Source organism: Columba livia, chromosome 19 (genome assembly GCF_036013475.1).
Source record: "Columba livia isolate bColLiv1 breed racing homer chromosome 19, bColLiv1.pat.W.v2, whole genome shotgun sequence".
NCBI lineage: Eukaryota > Metazoa > Chordata > Aves > Columbiformes > Columbidae > Columba > Columba livia.
The window spans coordinates 9,552,255-9,566,325 of NC_088620.1; the positions used below are offsets into that span (position 1 = coordinate 9,552,255).

Genomic DNA, 14,071 nt, shown 5'->3' on the forward strand with positions numbered 1-14,071 from the left:
CGTTACAGACCACGGAACATCAGCAGCACGTCCGTTTGCCCCACAGAGCTCTCAGTCCCAGGGGACAGCAACGTGCAAAGACACTGTAGCACGAATATAGTATGTCACACCACAGAACACACTTGCTTTCAAGTGTTTGACATGGAGAAGCAGGTCATCAAGACCCAAATTACATTCTTTTTCAAACAAAGAGCGGGGTGAGGAAGCACTATTGAGTTTGTTTGTATCCAAGGACTCCTTTCCCCTCTGCCAAACCCGCCTGCGTCAGCATTCAGAAGAGGAACACGATCTTCTGAAGTTCTCAAAATGACTGTTTCAAGTTTTTCCTTTGTCATTTGGGGAGTTTTTCATCAATCTTCTCTAGCGTGATTGCTCAGAAACACAGAGAGGCACAGAGACAGCTGGGAAACCTCCAGTGTGCTGCCACATTGGACCCAGAGTTAAAATGCATTAGAATGTTCCTGGGCAACGCACACACTCTCACCCCATGTCCCATCTTCTCCTTGTGTCACCCACGTACGTGGGACCACCTGAGCTGTACGTCCCTTGGTTCCTTGCAACTGCACAATGTGGTTTTGCCCAAGCTGTAAGTCTTTGTCCCAGCACAGACTAAACAAAAAGTCTTTCTGGACAAAGAGCAGAGCCAGGGGATCAGTGTCTGATGACAGAGAAGGTCAGCAAGTCCGATAAGCAGGTTTTTACTCACACTTGCCTGAATGGAGCTGCAGCCAAACATAATAGACAGTAAAGCCTCCTTGGTTTATCCTTCATGCAATGAGGGGTCTTGGAGACAAACCCTGAGGGTGCAAAGGCAAGCATGACCTCCAGAGAGCAGAACAATTACGAGATGTGCCTCTCGGGCACTCTGCTAGTCTTTCCATCATTGGGCAAAGCCATTGACTGGAAGATAAAGCCAGGCTTTAAAGAGCAGAGACCCAAGTCAGGCTCAGCACAATTAGTGACCGGGTGGTAGATGGATCTGCATGTTTGGTTTTCTGTAAAAGCACGGGGTGTGAGCACCCTGCACGTGGCACAGGCCTCAGGAGCACAGACAGACAGACGAGGCAACAGGCGGGTCCGTCAGACACAAATATCTCCACAACAAGAAAGGCATACCTTGCTTCTCCTAGGATGCTGCTTTTATCCTCCCTTTTCAGGGGACCAGAGCTGAAAATACAGAAGAAAAGGCAGAAGGAACAGGCCAACTGCCCCAAATGAAAAGGTGTGAGTCTGAGTCAAACCCTGAGAGTCAGCGCTGTGGAAATAAACGACCTGACATATCAAGAGCTGAGGTGAAAGAATAAGTTTGAGGAGAAAACTAATTGGAAAAAGGAGCAAAGATGCCCTGATGTATCTGTTCCCAGCATGAACGTGCAGCTGATTGCTGTGACTTATTACAGAGAGCACATCTAAAAAAGGCAAGTCACTTCTTTTACCAACAGCTCTTTCCTTCTCAGCAAGCATATTGCACGCACAACATGTATTCGTATCATATGCATTACTACAAACATCACTGCTTATCAAAACTGCCAAAATGAAATACATTTAATGCTTTACATTCTCCCATGTGTCCACGTGGAATAGTCACATTGGACCAATATCACTCCTAGAATGACTTGCTAATCAACAGCAAAGCTCGTCATCACACTTGGTTAAGTCCTCTGAAACAGCACGGCCCCTTTTTTTTCCAAAGCTCTCGGGATTCCCAGATAATTCTGTATGAATTATTTACTCCCCATAAATTTGAGTTTTCAAACAGTTTTGCTAAGACAACTCCAGAAAAGCAAAGAAAGGGCGGGCTGTACGTGGGATGGCTGAAGGTCACAAGAATGGTTTCTGGGAGGGTCTGTGCCTCTGTTGCAGGGTTTGATGTGTCATTATTCTTGCAACTGCATTTCAAAGGTATTATTTTTCTAAACACAAATCCGCTTTCCTTCCCTCAAACTCCACAATGTTTCTAACTGAAATTAAGTTAGCACTTAAAAGCAAAACACTATAATTTTAGAACTGTATCACTTCGATTGGTTTTCTTTTTATACTCCCAAGAGAAAGAAAACCTTTAGTTCCTGTGAGCCTTTTGTCATGACAAACCACAAAGATAATTACTAGGAAGCTGCTCTGGTAAAAGCTCCCAAACCGAATGTCACTGGGAAGCCAGACAAACATTCCCAAAATAACCGCTAAATAATTGATATTGCTGGAGTCACAGAACACAAAACCTTTAACAGTAAAAACCACCAGCGCGCTCGGGTTTGTGAGCAGTATGATTCACACTTCTGGAACAAGGCAGAGGTTCCTTTGTGCCGATATTATCCAAAGGCCACGCTGACTGTCAAGAGTCTGTGCAGTGACCCATTGAGATATTTTTAGCCAGGATGGACTTTAATCACAGGATGATTTCAAGTATGATAGCTAGTGCATAATCCCTTGTTAGCAGAGATGAGGACCTAAGAACCCACTTTGACCTGCAAACCCTCCAAAGGCAGATTTACACAGACTTCTGAGCAACTTGATGCTTTCCCCAGAGCCTTAACTATATTCTCACTTTGAAAACAATTTAAAGAAAAATCCCAATCTTTCACCTAACCACAATTTAGATGACAAATCAATTACAGAAATACATACAAGTACCTATCACTTGAAGCACAGTTGCTGACACGTCCCCGCACCAGCACAGACACCCAGAAAAAGCGTTTGAGACCGCGACATAAATAAAATTTCAGAGAAAGAATAAATTATCATATGTATCCCTTCTGCCCTTTTGCATGGATGCAGAAATGAGCAAGTTAACAGTTAATGGCACACGGTGACATTGCTGAATGCTGCTGCGCCTCCAGAAATGCTAAAGCCAACGCAGTAGCGGTGCAGCGGTTCCGATTTGCAAAGGACAACACAGGACGGGCAGACAGGCTCACTAATCCTGCTCCTCTTACCTCTGCTCTGCAAAACCAGCAGGCGGTAGCTTGCAAGTTAAGTCATAGAACAAAAAATAAATCGTTTGGCAAAAAATACAGCAGTGTTTACAGAAGGAAGGAAGGGAATGAGCAAAATGTGCTGCCAGAAATATAGACGTGCACATATACTGGAGACAGAGATACCAGCTTGTAACAAAAAAACCCCACGAGTGCATTGTATCAGTTGATTAGAAACATCCTGAGATCCCCAGATTAAGTAGAAGCTCCCTCCTCTGCTTTACTTGTGTCTCCACAGGACAGTGCTTATCTCAGCAATGAAATGCTGCAATCATCTCAGGTGAGGGAACTGTGAAAGCGAGTGGGATAAGGAACCTGTGCAGACACTCAAGGAAACAGCCAGAGCGCCGCTGCCTCGGCAGCAAGTGACTCATCGGAACAAGCTGTCACAGCCAGCTCTGACCTCCGCCATAGCACAGACCCCCAGAGCACTGGCCCAAAGACAAACCTGTGATATTTCCATGTATTTACATAGACTATGTGCAAATTATATGTATATTTTTTTGAGAGTGGTATTTCAAATTGCTGTTTTAAAGAAGGGCCTCAAGAACACAGTGATGAAGGCAACAAAGACAGCGCTCTCCTGAGACAAAGGGCTACTGAATTCTATGCCTGTCTATATATAAAACTCTCAAAGTAAAAAGGGGTTCCAAAGGAAAACATCAGTAATAATTTACTTCCAAAGCTCACCAGGAATTCAGAGCGAATTCTAAGCACGCGGCTTTGCCCCCATGTCTGCAAAACATCTTTCTGTAAAGTAAGGCTGTCAGAAGTATATCAGTACCTGGGGTTTTGGGTGATTATAAAGAAGAGAACATTTGCCCATTAGAGGACATAATTCCTCTTGCTGCTCAAACTTTGAAAAGCTTTGAGGGGCCTTTGAAATATTGTGGGCCATTTTCTAATATAAAAATCTGCAGGGAAAAAAATCCACAGTGTAGGCCAACAAAAGAAGGAAGAGTCACATTTAGTGCCCCGGTCACCTCCTGATATTAAGCCCAACTTATGAAAGGTCTCAAGAGGTCACAAACACTCATGTTCATGCAGAAATCCAAGCATACATCCATGCAGCAGGTTAAGTTTGTGTAACAAAAGCAACTCCTCAGCGTCCTCTCCAAATGCTGAGTTCACAGGACGCCTGTTATCCTGATGAATCTGTCACAGCGTGGTGACAGCGGCACTTCAGGACCTGGTGTGACGGCACCCGTGTGCCCAGGACAAGCCACCTACCTCGCTCCTCCGCCGCCGAGCACCAGCGCAATGGCATTGCCGGTCAGAACACGAGCCAGGCGAGAAAAGTCGGAGTGTCGGTCGGGTGGTTTCTGGCACACGCGGTCGTACATCTCTATCTGCAGAGGAGAGGTGGAAGGGACATGGGTCAGTGCTAGAGTTCGGTTATAGTTGCACTTGATGATCTTAAGGGTCTCTTCAAACCGATATGATTCTGTGATTCTATAAGAAGGTCATTCTAAGGCACGGTAGAGTCTGCACGATCAGCCAACACTAGACCATTAAGAAGTGGACAGCTGTGCTTCAAATGATGTGGGTTAATGAACTATCCAAAGAGTTCTAGTGATCACATGCATCTCTCTTATTTTTATAGTAGCTGGGAGAATTTCATCATAGTACAGTGTTTTCTCTGGAGCTATTTCTCGTTCTTGACAAGGACTGAAGTGACTGGGAAGCATCCCAAGTCTGCCTCTGCTTTACCTTCCGCATGGCTTTCACACGCACGGGGATCCTCCCAATGAGGAGGACTCGACTGCATGTACCCCCCTATTCATAATATTGATATGGTCATAGTATCAATATGACCGTGAGACAGTATTTATTGTTCTCAGTGAAGCCAAGTATGCATCCATACAGAAGATACAAGTCCCTTATCCCTATGTTTCCTATACTAAATTGAAGCCAAATAGATTTAAGAGAGCACTGTGTGACATGCAGTTGCATATCAGAGTATCATAGAATCACAGAATAATTTTGGTTGGAAGAGAGACCCTCAAGATCATTGAGTCCAGCCATAAACTAACTCTGGCACTAAACCATGTTCATAAGAGCCTCATCTAGAGGTCTTTTAAACCCCTCCAGGGACGGTGACTCCAGCACTGCCCTGGGCAGCCTGTTCCAATGCCCCACAGCCCTTTGGGGAGGAAATTGTTCCCCACATCCAACCTCAACCTCCCCTGGCGCAACTTGAGGCCGTTTCCTCTTGCCCTATCACTTGCTACTTTGGAGAAGAGACCAACAGCCTCCATGCTCCAGCCTCCTTTCAGGCAGTTGCAGACAGTGATAAGGTGGTGATGACGATGATACTCCCCTCATGCAGTATCATTATATCAGATTATCTTTGATAGACAGATTACAAGGAAGGTACCACAGCTCAGGGACCAGTTACCCAAGCAGGAATCTCTTACCAGCTTGGGCAGGCTTCTTTTGGAGAAGACTCTGCGCGGACAGTGCAGGTGGAGGTGACCAGAACACCAGCTGCGCATGTTGAGCCACTCCACGGTGCGGGAAGGGAGAGGCCCGTCCTCCTTGTGGAGCAGGATCAGCTGCTTCTGCGCTCGCACCGCCGTGCTCTCCAGCATCTTCTCCAGCTACAGCGCATCACACACACAGAGGAATGGGGCGTCAGGTATTTACTGCTTCCATATCAATTTAACAGAATACTGTATTTTGAAATACATACATATACACACACATATATACATCTGACCTTGTCAGGGATTGGCTCAAGGAGCGTGGACATGAGTCCACCGAGCAACTGTACGAGCAGAGCCCATTTTAGTTGACATAAGTAGGCCTTAGTTAGCTTGTCTATTAGGCCGTGGGAAAGGGGGGAACGGAAAAGTACTAACTAAGGCAGGGTCAGGATATCCTTGAAGAGATAAGAGTCAGAAGAATGCGGGATGCGCATAGCTAGCTAAACCCAAGTAGGTGGAGTAAGTAAATGTAACCTTTTAGTGCTTAGCCTATTAGATAGAGACAAGTATGCATAATTATGGTATTTGGTATAAATGAACGCTATCTCGGGCAATAAAGTTGAATCATGCTTTATCACTCATATTGAGTTGGCTGCATTTCTTCCTCCGTCACATCAGGTCGCTACCTATGCGAGAACCCTTTTTCCAACATGACCTCTTTTCCTATCTGAATCTGCAGACAGCTACAGACACTAAGAACCCTCCAACAAGATTGATTTAGACCACTACAGTGTTAGCTGTGGGCTGACATGGCATAAAGAACTCTCAAATCAGACAACGATTCAAACCTGAATCCTTAATGCTTTTTACCTAAACCACAGACCATTAAATGCACAGCACAGACACATGCTGTTCATGCAAGATGAGATTGCTTCCCAAGTCATACTTAAGCCTAAAAACGTTCAGCATGTCTTGTTCCTTCACTTCCAATCGGATCACTTTCTCCTCCTTGCATTCCTTATTTTCATTTCTTTGTTGTTTGAGGCGACTGATGGCGACTCGCCTCTCCTGCCTCCCACACACACACGGAGAACCAACACAAAGCGACACACGAGAACGCTGCAGATGGTACCAGTCCCGGGCTTTGCAGAGGTGAGGCTCAGCGCTTCGCAAGCCTAAAAAACCCACTTGTGAGCTCATTCTTACATTTCTAGCTGAATTTGTGTGCCTGGCCAAACAACTTCAGTAATAAAATATCAAAAATAAAAATAGTAAGGGGAAAAAACATACCGCTTACAATCTGTAATAAAATATATTAAATTATTTATACTATACAATTGGTATGTGCCTTCTCCTAGGCACACACCATGAATTCCATCCAGGCAGATAACAATTTCTCTATCTGGAGATTCTGCAAATAAATTCTGGACAGAAACACAAAGCTTCAAAACAATTTGGCTTTTGATTTACCATCGGCCAAAATGAATCTTTAGAGGAGGAGAACCCAGCTGGAAATACTCCTGTATAAAACTTGCCATTTCAGAGGATCCTCATCCAATTCTTTTTCTATTTATAGGCACATATTTCTCAGGAATATTTCCTTATTAAACCCAGGAAAACTCCTGAGCATGGAATGAAGTCGTTTGGGCTGGGCTGCTGGCGCTGCAGGAAGGACGGATCCCCACCTCGCCCACGGTGGGCTCCTGGTCGCCCAGCCCCACAATGAGGATGCAGTCGGCCTGTCGGATGCAGCGCTGGGTCCAGGGGGTCAGGGTGCTGTCTGCCTGGTACAGCACGATGCGGTGGATGTCCTCCTGCTGGCCCAGCCAGCTGGTCAGCCGGTATTCGTGGAGACTGCGGACAGGCAAAGAAAATGAAATTAAAATGGTTTTATATCACAGCTCCTAACAGATCAGAGCAAAATCTTCAACGCCAAGCACAAAATCCAGGGACCCGCATCTCTCGCTTGCCCAGTCTAAGAACCTTATCTGCCCATATTTCCAGCTCATGTATTACTTCTCCATTATTTATACCACTAGATATATATACACAGAGGAAAGAGGACGCAGCGATGCCTAACTTCAATAAGGCTGCCATGGCACCCCTATGAACGAGGAGACAAAACCCACTTGGAACAATTCAGCTTTTCCAATTTCACAAGTAAGAAAGAACTACGGAAAAAAACAACCACATTCAAACAAAATATTCTTCTTGTCTCAAACACCTTGATGAGAAACAACATACGTTAGAACACGGGGTTTTATTCCCAAATGCTGCATATTTATAAGACCAGCACAGTACCTTTCTGTATCAAAATCTCCTGTATCCAAACTAGCGTGGTCAGCAGGACAAGGGCAGTGATCCTTCCCCTGTGCTCTGCATTGGGGAGGCCACACCTGGAGTGTTGTGTTCAGTTCTGGGCCCCTCAGCTCAGGAAAGAGATTGAAGTGCTGGAGCGGGTCCAGAGAAGAGCAACAAGACTGGGGAAGGGACTTGAGCACAAGACCCATGGGGAGAGGCTGAGGGAGCTGGGCTTGTTTAGTCTGGAGAAGAGGAGGCTTAGAGCTGAGCTCAGCACTCTCTAGAACTACCTGAAGGGCAGTTCTAGCCAGGTGGGGATTGGGCTCTTCTCCCAGGCAGTCAGCAACAGGACAAGGGGCCATGGGCTTCAACTCTGCCAGGGGAAATTGAGGCTGGAGATCAGAAAGCAATTCTTTGCAGAGAGAGTGGTCAGGATTGGAATGGCTGCCCAGGGAGGTGCTGGACTCACCGGCCCTGGAGGTTTTGAAACTGAGATTGGCCATGGCACTTAGTGCCATGATCTAGTGAATGGACTGGAGTTGGACCAAGGGTTGGACTGGATGATCTCTGAGGTCTTTTCCAACCCTGTCAGTTCTGTGATTCTGCAGTTTTCATAAGCAATAGAGGCAGGTACCTGTCCAGTGCAGCAGAACCGAGTCGCTGTTTGATGTTGTCACTGGTGAGCAGCAAAGTAGGACCTGGAAAAACAAGAAGTTTCATGTGTGAAACTGTTCAGCTCCGGACAAACCAGACTGAGAAAATGTAGCTACAACAAATGCAGTTCTGTAAATTTGCTTTGAAGATCATGAGGATCTGTGCATTGACTAGAGTTGTTGCAGAAGAAGGAGATGGCACAAAGTCTTCACAACCATTTCCACACTTGTCTACAGCAGCATAATTCCCACTCTCCGCACTCCCAGAGCTCTGTTACTGCTTTAGTCCCAATGTACAAGCTCATTCCTCACTGTCACAGAGAACGATGGTTTCTACTGCAGCTGCATTTTCACAAACCCACCACTGAGAATCGATTTGGTACCTTTTCCAACCACAGAAAGCCCAGGAATCTGGGTTCAAAGACAAACGCTATTTCACTGACCTCCTGAAACACATCATTTGTTCATCCCCAGGTGAATCCTACAGCTCTCTATAGTGGTACTGCCTATACTCAACATGCCAACAGGAACCTATGGCTCTACAAACCCCAAGGAGAGAGAAGCTCCCAAATCTGGGGGCGCAGCCCAATTGACGCTGCCGAGACAGGCAGACACATCTGGCAACAGCATTGCATCCCACAGGAACCTGGGGGCATATAAAGCTTCTTGCAGGCGCTTTAGTTTCTTTTTCTTATTAGCAATTCTATGTCGTCAGCAGCAATAGACGCCATATGTGGTGGAGGTTGCCGAAGAACTGCAGCTAAATACCAAAGAGCACAGCAAAGAGAACTTAAGGGATTAACCACATACCGAAATAAAATATTATCTGTCTCATAGGGAAAGAGAAAATCACATTTACAAAACGTGAAGGAGCACTCACTTTGTATGTTGCTTTCATAAAGCAACCCTTCATTTTTTTGTTAATCAAAAAACCTGAAGTTTATGTATGAAATAACAAAACAATTATGTGAAGTCTCTCCAGGCATTAATAAAGCAACATGGCTTAAAGTGTTTACTAAAAATCAAGGAACTCTGAATGAACAACATAGTAAAAGGATGCAATTTCACACTTAGATGCTCAAAAAGCAACCCCCATAAGTGCAGTATCTGGAGCTGCCATCCTGACCTTCAGGGCCAGCTCAGTTCCCCAACAACGCTCCATTCCTTCCTTTAGTGTTAGACTCGAAAAAACCTCAGAAGTCTGATTTTTCATCTTGCATTTTCAAACATCCAAATAACATTTGCCCTTTGTTACACTGATGATGAAGGAAGAGCAAACAAAAATGGGCAAAAATATCCTGTGAGTGGAAACAAACAAGAAAAAGTAAAAGCTGGTAAGAAAGCACAGAAAGGAGGATGACTTGAATTTCATTTCCTCATCCTCAAATAAAGTTCATGGCAATTGGTTTCTATTGAAGCAACAACTCTGAAGTCGAGGGAATTATTTCATCAGCATTTCAAGACCTGAACTGGTTTAACCCGCCCTTCTCTCCTGCACCCCTGCTGCTCCTGCGCTGGCGCCTTCACATCATCCAGTCCAGCCACAACCCACCCAGGCACTGCCCCATGTCCTGAGAACCTCATGTCCGTCTGTCCAGCCCTCCAGGGCTGGTGACTCCAGCACTGCCCTGGGCAGCCTGTTCCAATGCCCCACAGCCCTTTGGGGAAGAAATTGTTCCCAGATCCAACCTCAACCTCCCCTGGTGCAACCTGAGGCCATAAGACACGCTATGAAGACAACAAAGGAGGGAGGGCAGGTACATTTTGAAAGCGCATTCAACAGCAGAGTGTTCATTTATGTGTTGAAGTTCTCAGCAAAATAAAAATGATATATAGACCAAATATTCTTCCAGGATCGGTGACTTCCAGAGCTTTATGACAGTGGTGGAAGTTTAGTAGGCAAAGATGAACAGCCAGGAATGTAAAATGAGCTGAGGAATACAATAAAAACGTCAAGTAAGAGAGACTAACAATGAGGAGAGAACAGCGTGATCCACCTCTGTGTGTGCCTGTCACCTCCCTGCACCCAGTTCCTTATACCCAAGAACATCAGCACAGGAGCCTGGAGTGCCCTGTACTGGTCTGATGCGCTGGGGCACGTGTCCTAAGGAGAAACCATTAAACCCAATGACCCAGCCAGCCAGAACAGCTTTTACACAAGGCGAGAGGCAGAGGGTGTAGGGCTGGCGTGCATCTTTATGTTAGTCAAGGTGGTGGCTGCTTCACTCACAGATATCTTGAATGGGGACAACACATCCCCATCAAGCATCACAGGAGCCTCGGAGAGGCAGGTGAGCGTAGAAATCATGTCCACTCACAAGTGTGATGGGAGCGGCTGAGGGACCTGGGGGTTCAGCTGGAGAACAGGAGCTGAGGGGAGACCTTCTGATCTCTGAACTGCCTGAAAGGAGCTTGGAGCCAGGGGGGTCGGGCTCTGCTCCCCAGGAACAAGCGCCAGGAGCAGAGGAAACGGCCTCAAGTTGCGCCAGGGGAGGTTGAGGTTGGATCTGGGGAACAATTTCTTCCCCAAAGGGCTGTGGGGCATTGGAACAGGCTGCCCAGGGCAGTGCTGGAGTCACCAGCCCTGCAAGGCTGGACAGACGGACATGAGGTTCTCAGGGACATGGGGTAGTGCCAGGGGTGGGTTATAGTTGGACTCAATCTTGAGGGGCTTTTCCAAGCAAAATGATTCTGTGACTCTACGATTTTTGCATTGGGAAAAGCAGCAGTTCCCAGTACGTGACTCCCACACGTGTTTAGGGGCAGACGGGAGGACTCGGGAGGACTCTGCCCCTCTGCACCAGGGAGCGGGACCGAGACACCCAGACCCTTCCTCATCCCCGGCACAGAACGCGGTGCCGCTTCCAACTGAACCAGCTCTTGTTTGCTTCAGAAATCACAACCATCTGCTCTACACTTCCAATTCCTGCAAGCTCCCAATTAATCCACCATTAAATAACATAACCCCACATTAATGTGTTCAAGAACACCAATGTACATGTTTTCAAGTGCATCAAACAGAATGACTAGAAGTGTTATTTAAACTGCTCAGAGCAATGAAATGATAAAAATCCTTCTCAAGGACGTACCCCTCGAACAGCCGCAGCAATGAAACGCTGAAAACCCTTTTCAAGGACGTACCCCTCGAACAGCCACAGCAATGAAATGGTGAAAACCCTTTTCAAGGACGTACCCCTTGAACAGCGACAGCAATGAAACGGTGAAAACCCTTTTCAAGGACGTACCCCTGGAACAGCCGCAGCAGCAGCCGGGGTGCCCAGGACGCTGTGTCAGTGCATCCTCACCGCAGCTCCTTAGTTCCACAGCATCACCTGCTGCTGTTCTCGATCAAACATCCCTGCAGCCGCCCGCACCCCTCGGGGACCCTGCGCTTTCCACAGGATAAGACATGGGGTGAACAGCTCAAAGTTAAGAGCATAGGAGAAGTGAAATGAGGTAACATTAAATATTTATCTAAGACCAACAGTGTGTCTGTGACTGCAACCAGCAGCAGATTGCTGGGAAGAGTATTAGAGCAAAGAAAACTCAATAACAGCCTCTGAGCCTCCAGCAAGTTGCAGTTCATGAATTTCTCAAGCCAGAGGTGGTGACTTTTAACAGCCCCAGGGGGATTTTTCTTGCAGCCAACCGACTGGGATTCTGAATCCCGGCTTTTCTAGACGTCAGGTCCGAGAACACCGTATGGCAGCGGTGTGACCCCCAGGACCAGGGAGCATCTCGACTGCTGCTCCAGAGCCATCTGTTCTTCTGTACAAAATTACAAGCCCATGAAAGAGAAGTGAGGAGGAAAAAAATGCTGGCTGATATTAGAGGCCTAGTTCATTTTATCGTTAATGCTCTCAAGAAAAGCTTGAGGCAGCCCTTCAGCAAGGCTTCCAAGCTCAAACCCAGCCCCAGTAAAGGCGCACAAGTAGCACACAAACAGCATAAAACCCTCAAGGCTGAGCGTGCTACTCACTTTTGTAATTTTTTTTCCACGTCACACCAATTTCATAAGATGCGAAGGTGTGGGAATGCAGAGATCCAAGTTCTAAGTCTAACAAAACATGGTCAAAAAGTTGCCCAGAGAAATGAGAGGCCAAGGAGTGATCCCTGATGGTGAGAAATGGCTGCAAATCCACCTCAATGGGGAAAAACACACAAAAAGATACTGTCCAGTACAAGATGCACTGTGGAAAAAGATAGCACAGCGAACTTCCTTGTCTTGACTTGTATGTGGCCTAATAAAGTCTACAAATGATGTGTCAAAGAGACAGGACTGATAAATGAGTTTGATGGCCCAGTGTCTGAAGATCTCACCCAGCAAAAAAATATCAACTTGTGCCAGGGTTCAGTCATCAAATTAAACACTTCACATTTCAAATCATTCTCTGTGTAAAGAAGGGAAATCCGGACAGAACTACAATTAAAATCTCCAACACATTATTAATAGAGATATTTCAGTGAGCTTTCCGATACATTATACATTTTCAGAAATGAAAATAAAGCTTACATTTAAAGGGCAGAAAGGAAGGAGAGAGACACATATGTTTGATTTTAATCCCTCCCTACTTCAGTCTGAAATTACATACGATCAGAGGGCTCCCACACATCAGAATTTGCACAGCCAGGCGGAATCATTTAGCTGCTCTCAGTAAAAGAACAAAAAATACTTAGGCAAACACTTTTAAAAAGTCTGAACATTGCAGAAGAGCTTTTTGAGAAGAGATGCTCTGAGCTCTACCAGGATTAAAGGGAAAAAGATACTACTAATAAAAAGAGACATCACGAGAATTGACCACAATAATCGGTGCGGTTATCCTAACCTGCAACTTTGCACAGCAGTAAAACCTGGAAAGTGGAAAATTCTGTCGCTGCTTTTTGGAAGTTTTATGTTCTCCATCCTCCTCCTTTTCAGCCTCAAAGACCAGGATTCAAAGCAAGAGCTTCCACGCTGACGCACAGAAGGAAAGGGAGCGCGGGAGCAGCGCCGCAGCCCCTGTTCACCGCAGGACGTTCCTGCTCCGGCCCCCGGGCTCAGATCACATTTACATTTCCACCCATCTCAAGATGAAGGCAGATTCATGTTGAATTATTACCACCAGGTACCAAGCAACTGCTTCACCGTCCAGCTTCTAACAGAATAAACGCCACGGAAACACGAACATCCCTTTGGATTGAACTGGGACACACTCGCACTGCCTGGAAACAATGTCTGAAGTATCAGAAGCCACAGAAACACCGAATCTCAATCTCTAAATAAATGACATCGACACCACCACCCTACATCTCCTTCCTGTGTTTTAAGCACATGGGCCAGATGTGTCCATCAAAGAGACCCTAAAAGTTGACCTAAAGAAAATGAGAAGAGCAACTCCAAAGTGTCAGGAAATATTTAACATTCCAAATTGTTTTCACATGGATCAAAAGATATACCATGTTCCAATACAAAGCCTCTTGTCGCCAATGACTGTGAGCACTTTAGAATGAACCAGTTCATCACATGCTGAAGCAACGTTGTTAGGCATGAAACCAGTTTCTGGCATAGCCCTATTTGTAGTCTTGCTTTCTCTTAGAGACTGCAAAAAATAAGATGTAGACATTAACACCTTGTGAATACATTTAACTTTCTGTTCAGCTATAGCTTTACTCAGCATGACTGTAGATAAGGGGAGCAGCAAACAACCATTGGAGCTTAAAGAACATTGTTAAAATAAGT

General features: G+C 45.8%; 1 protein-coding gene across 3 annotated transcripts in view; it reads right to left on the reverse strand.

The window, feature by feature from the left end:
- The window catches only part of PNPLA7 (patatin like phospholipase domain containing 7), a 126,204-nt gene that overhangs the window by 40,023 nt on the left and 72,110 nt on the right, over nucleotides 1-14,071 (reverse strand). For all 3 annotated transcript variants that reach the window (XM_065036068.1, XM_065036066.1, XM_065036069.1), the window contains exons 23-26: nucleotides 8,334-8,397; nucleotides 7,084-7,252; nucleotides 5,390-5,572; nucleotides 4,203-4,321 (exon numbers count right to left, since the gene is read on the reverse strand). In XM_065036068.1, the coding sequence (XP_064892140.1) occupies nucleotides 4,203-4,321; nucleotides 5,390-5,572; nucleotides 7,084-7,252; nucleotides 8,334-8,397 (535 nt within the window). The remainder of the gene's footprint in view (nucleotides 1-4,202; nucleotides 4,322-5,389; nucleotides 5,573-7,083; nucleotides 7,253-8,333; nucleotides 8,398-14,071) is intronic.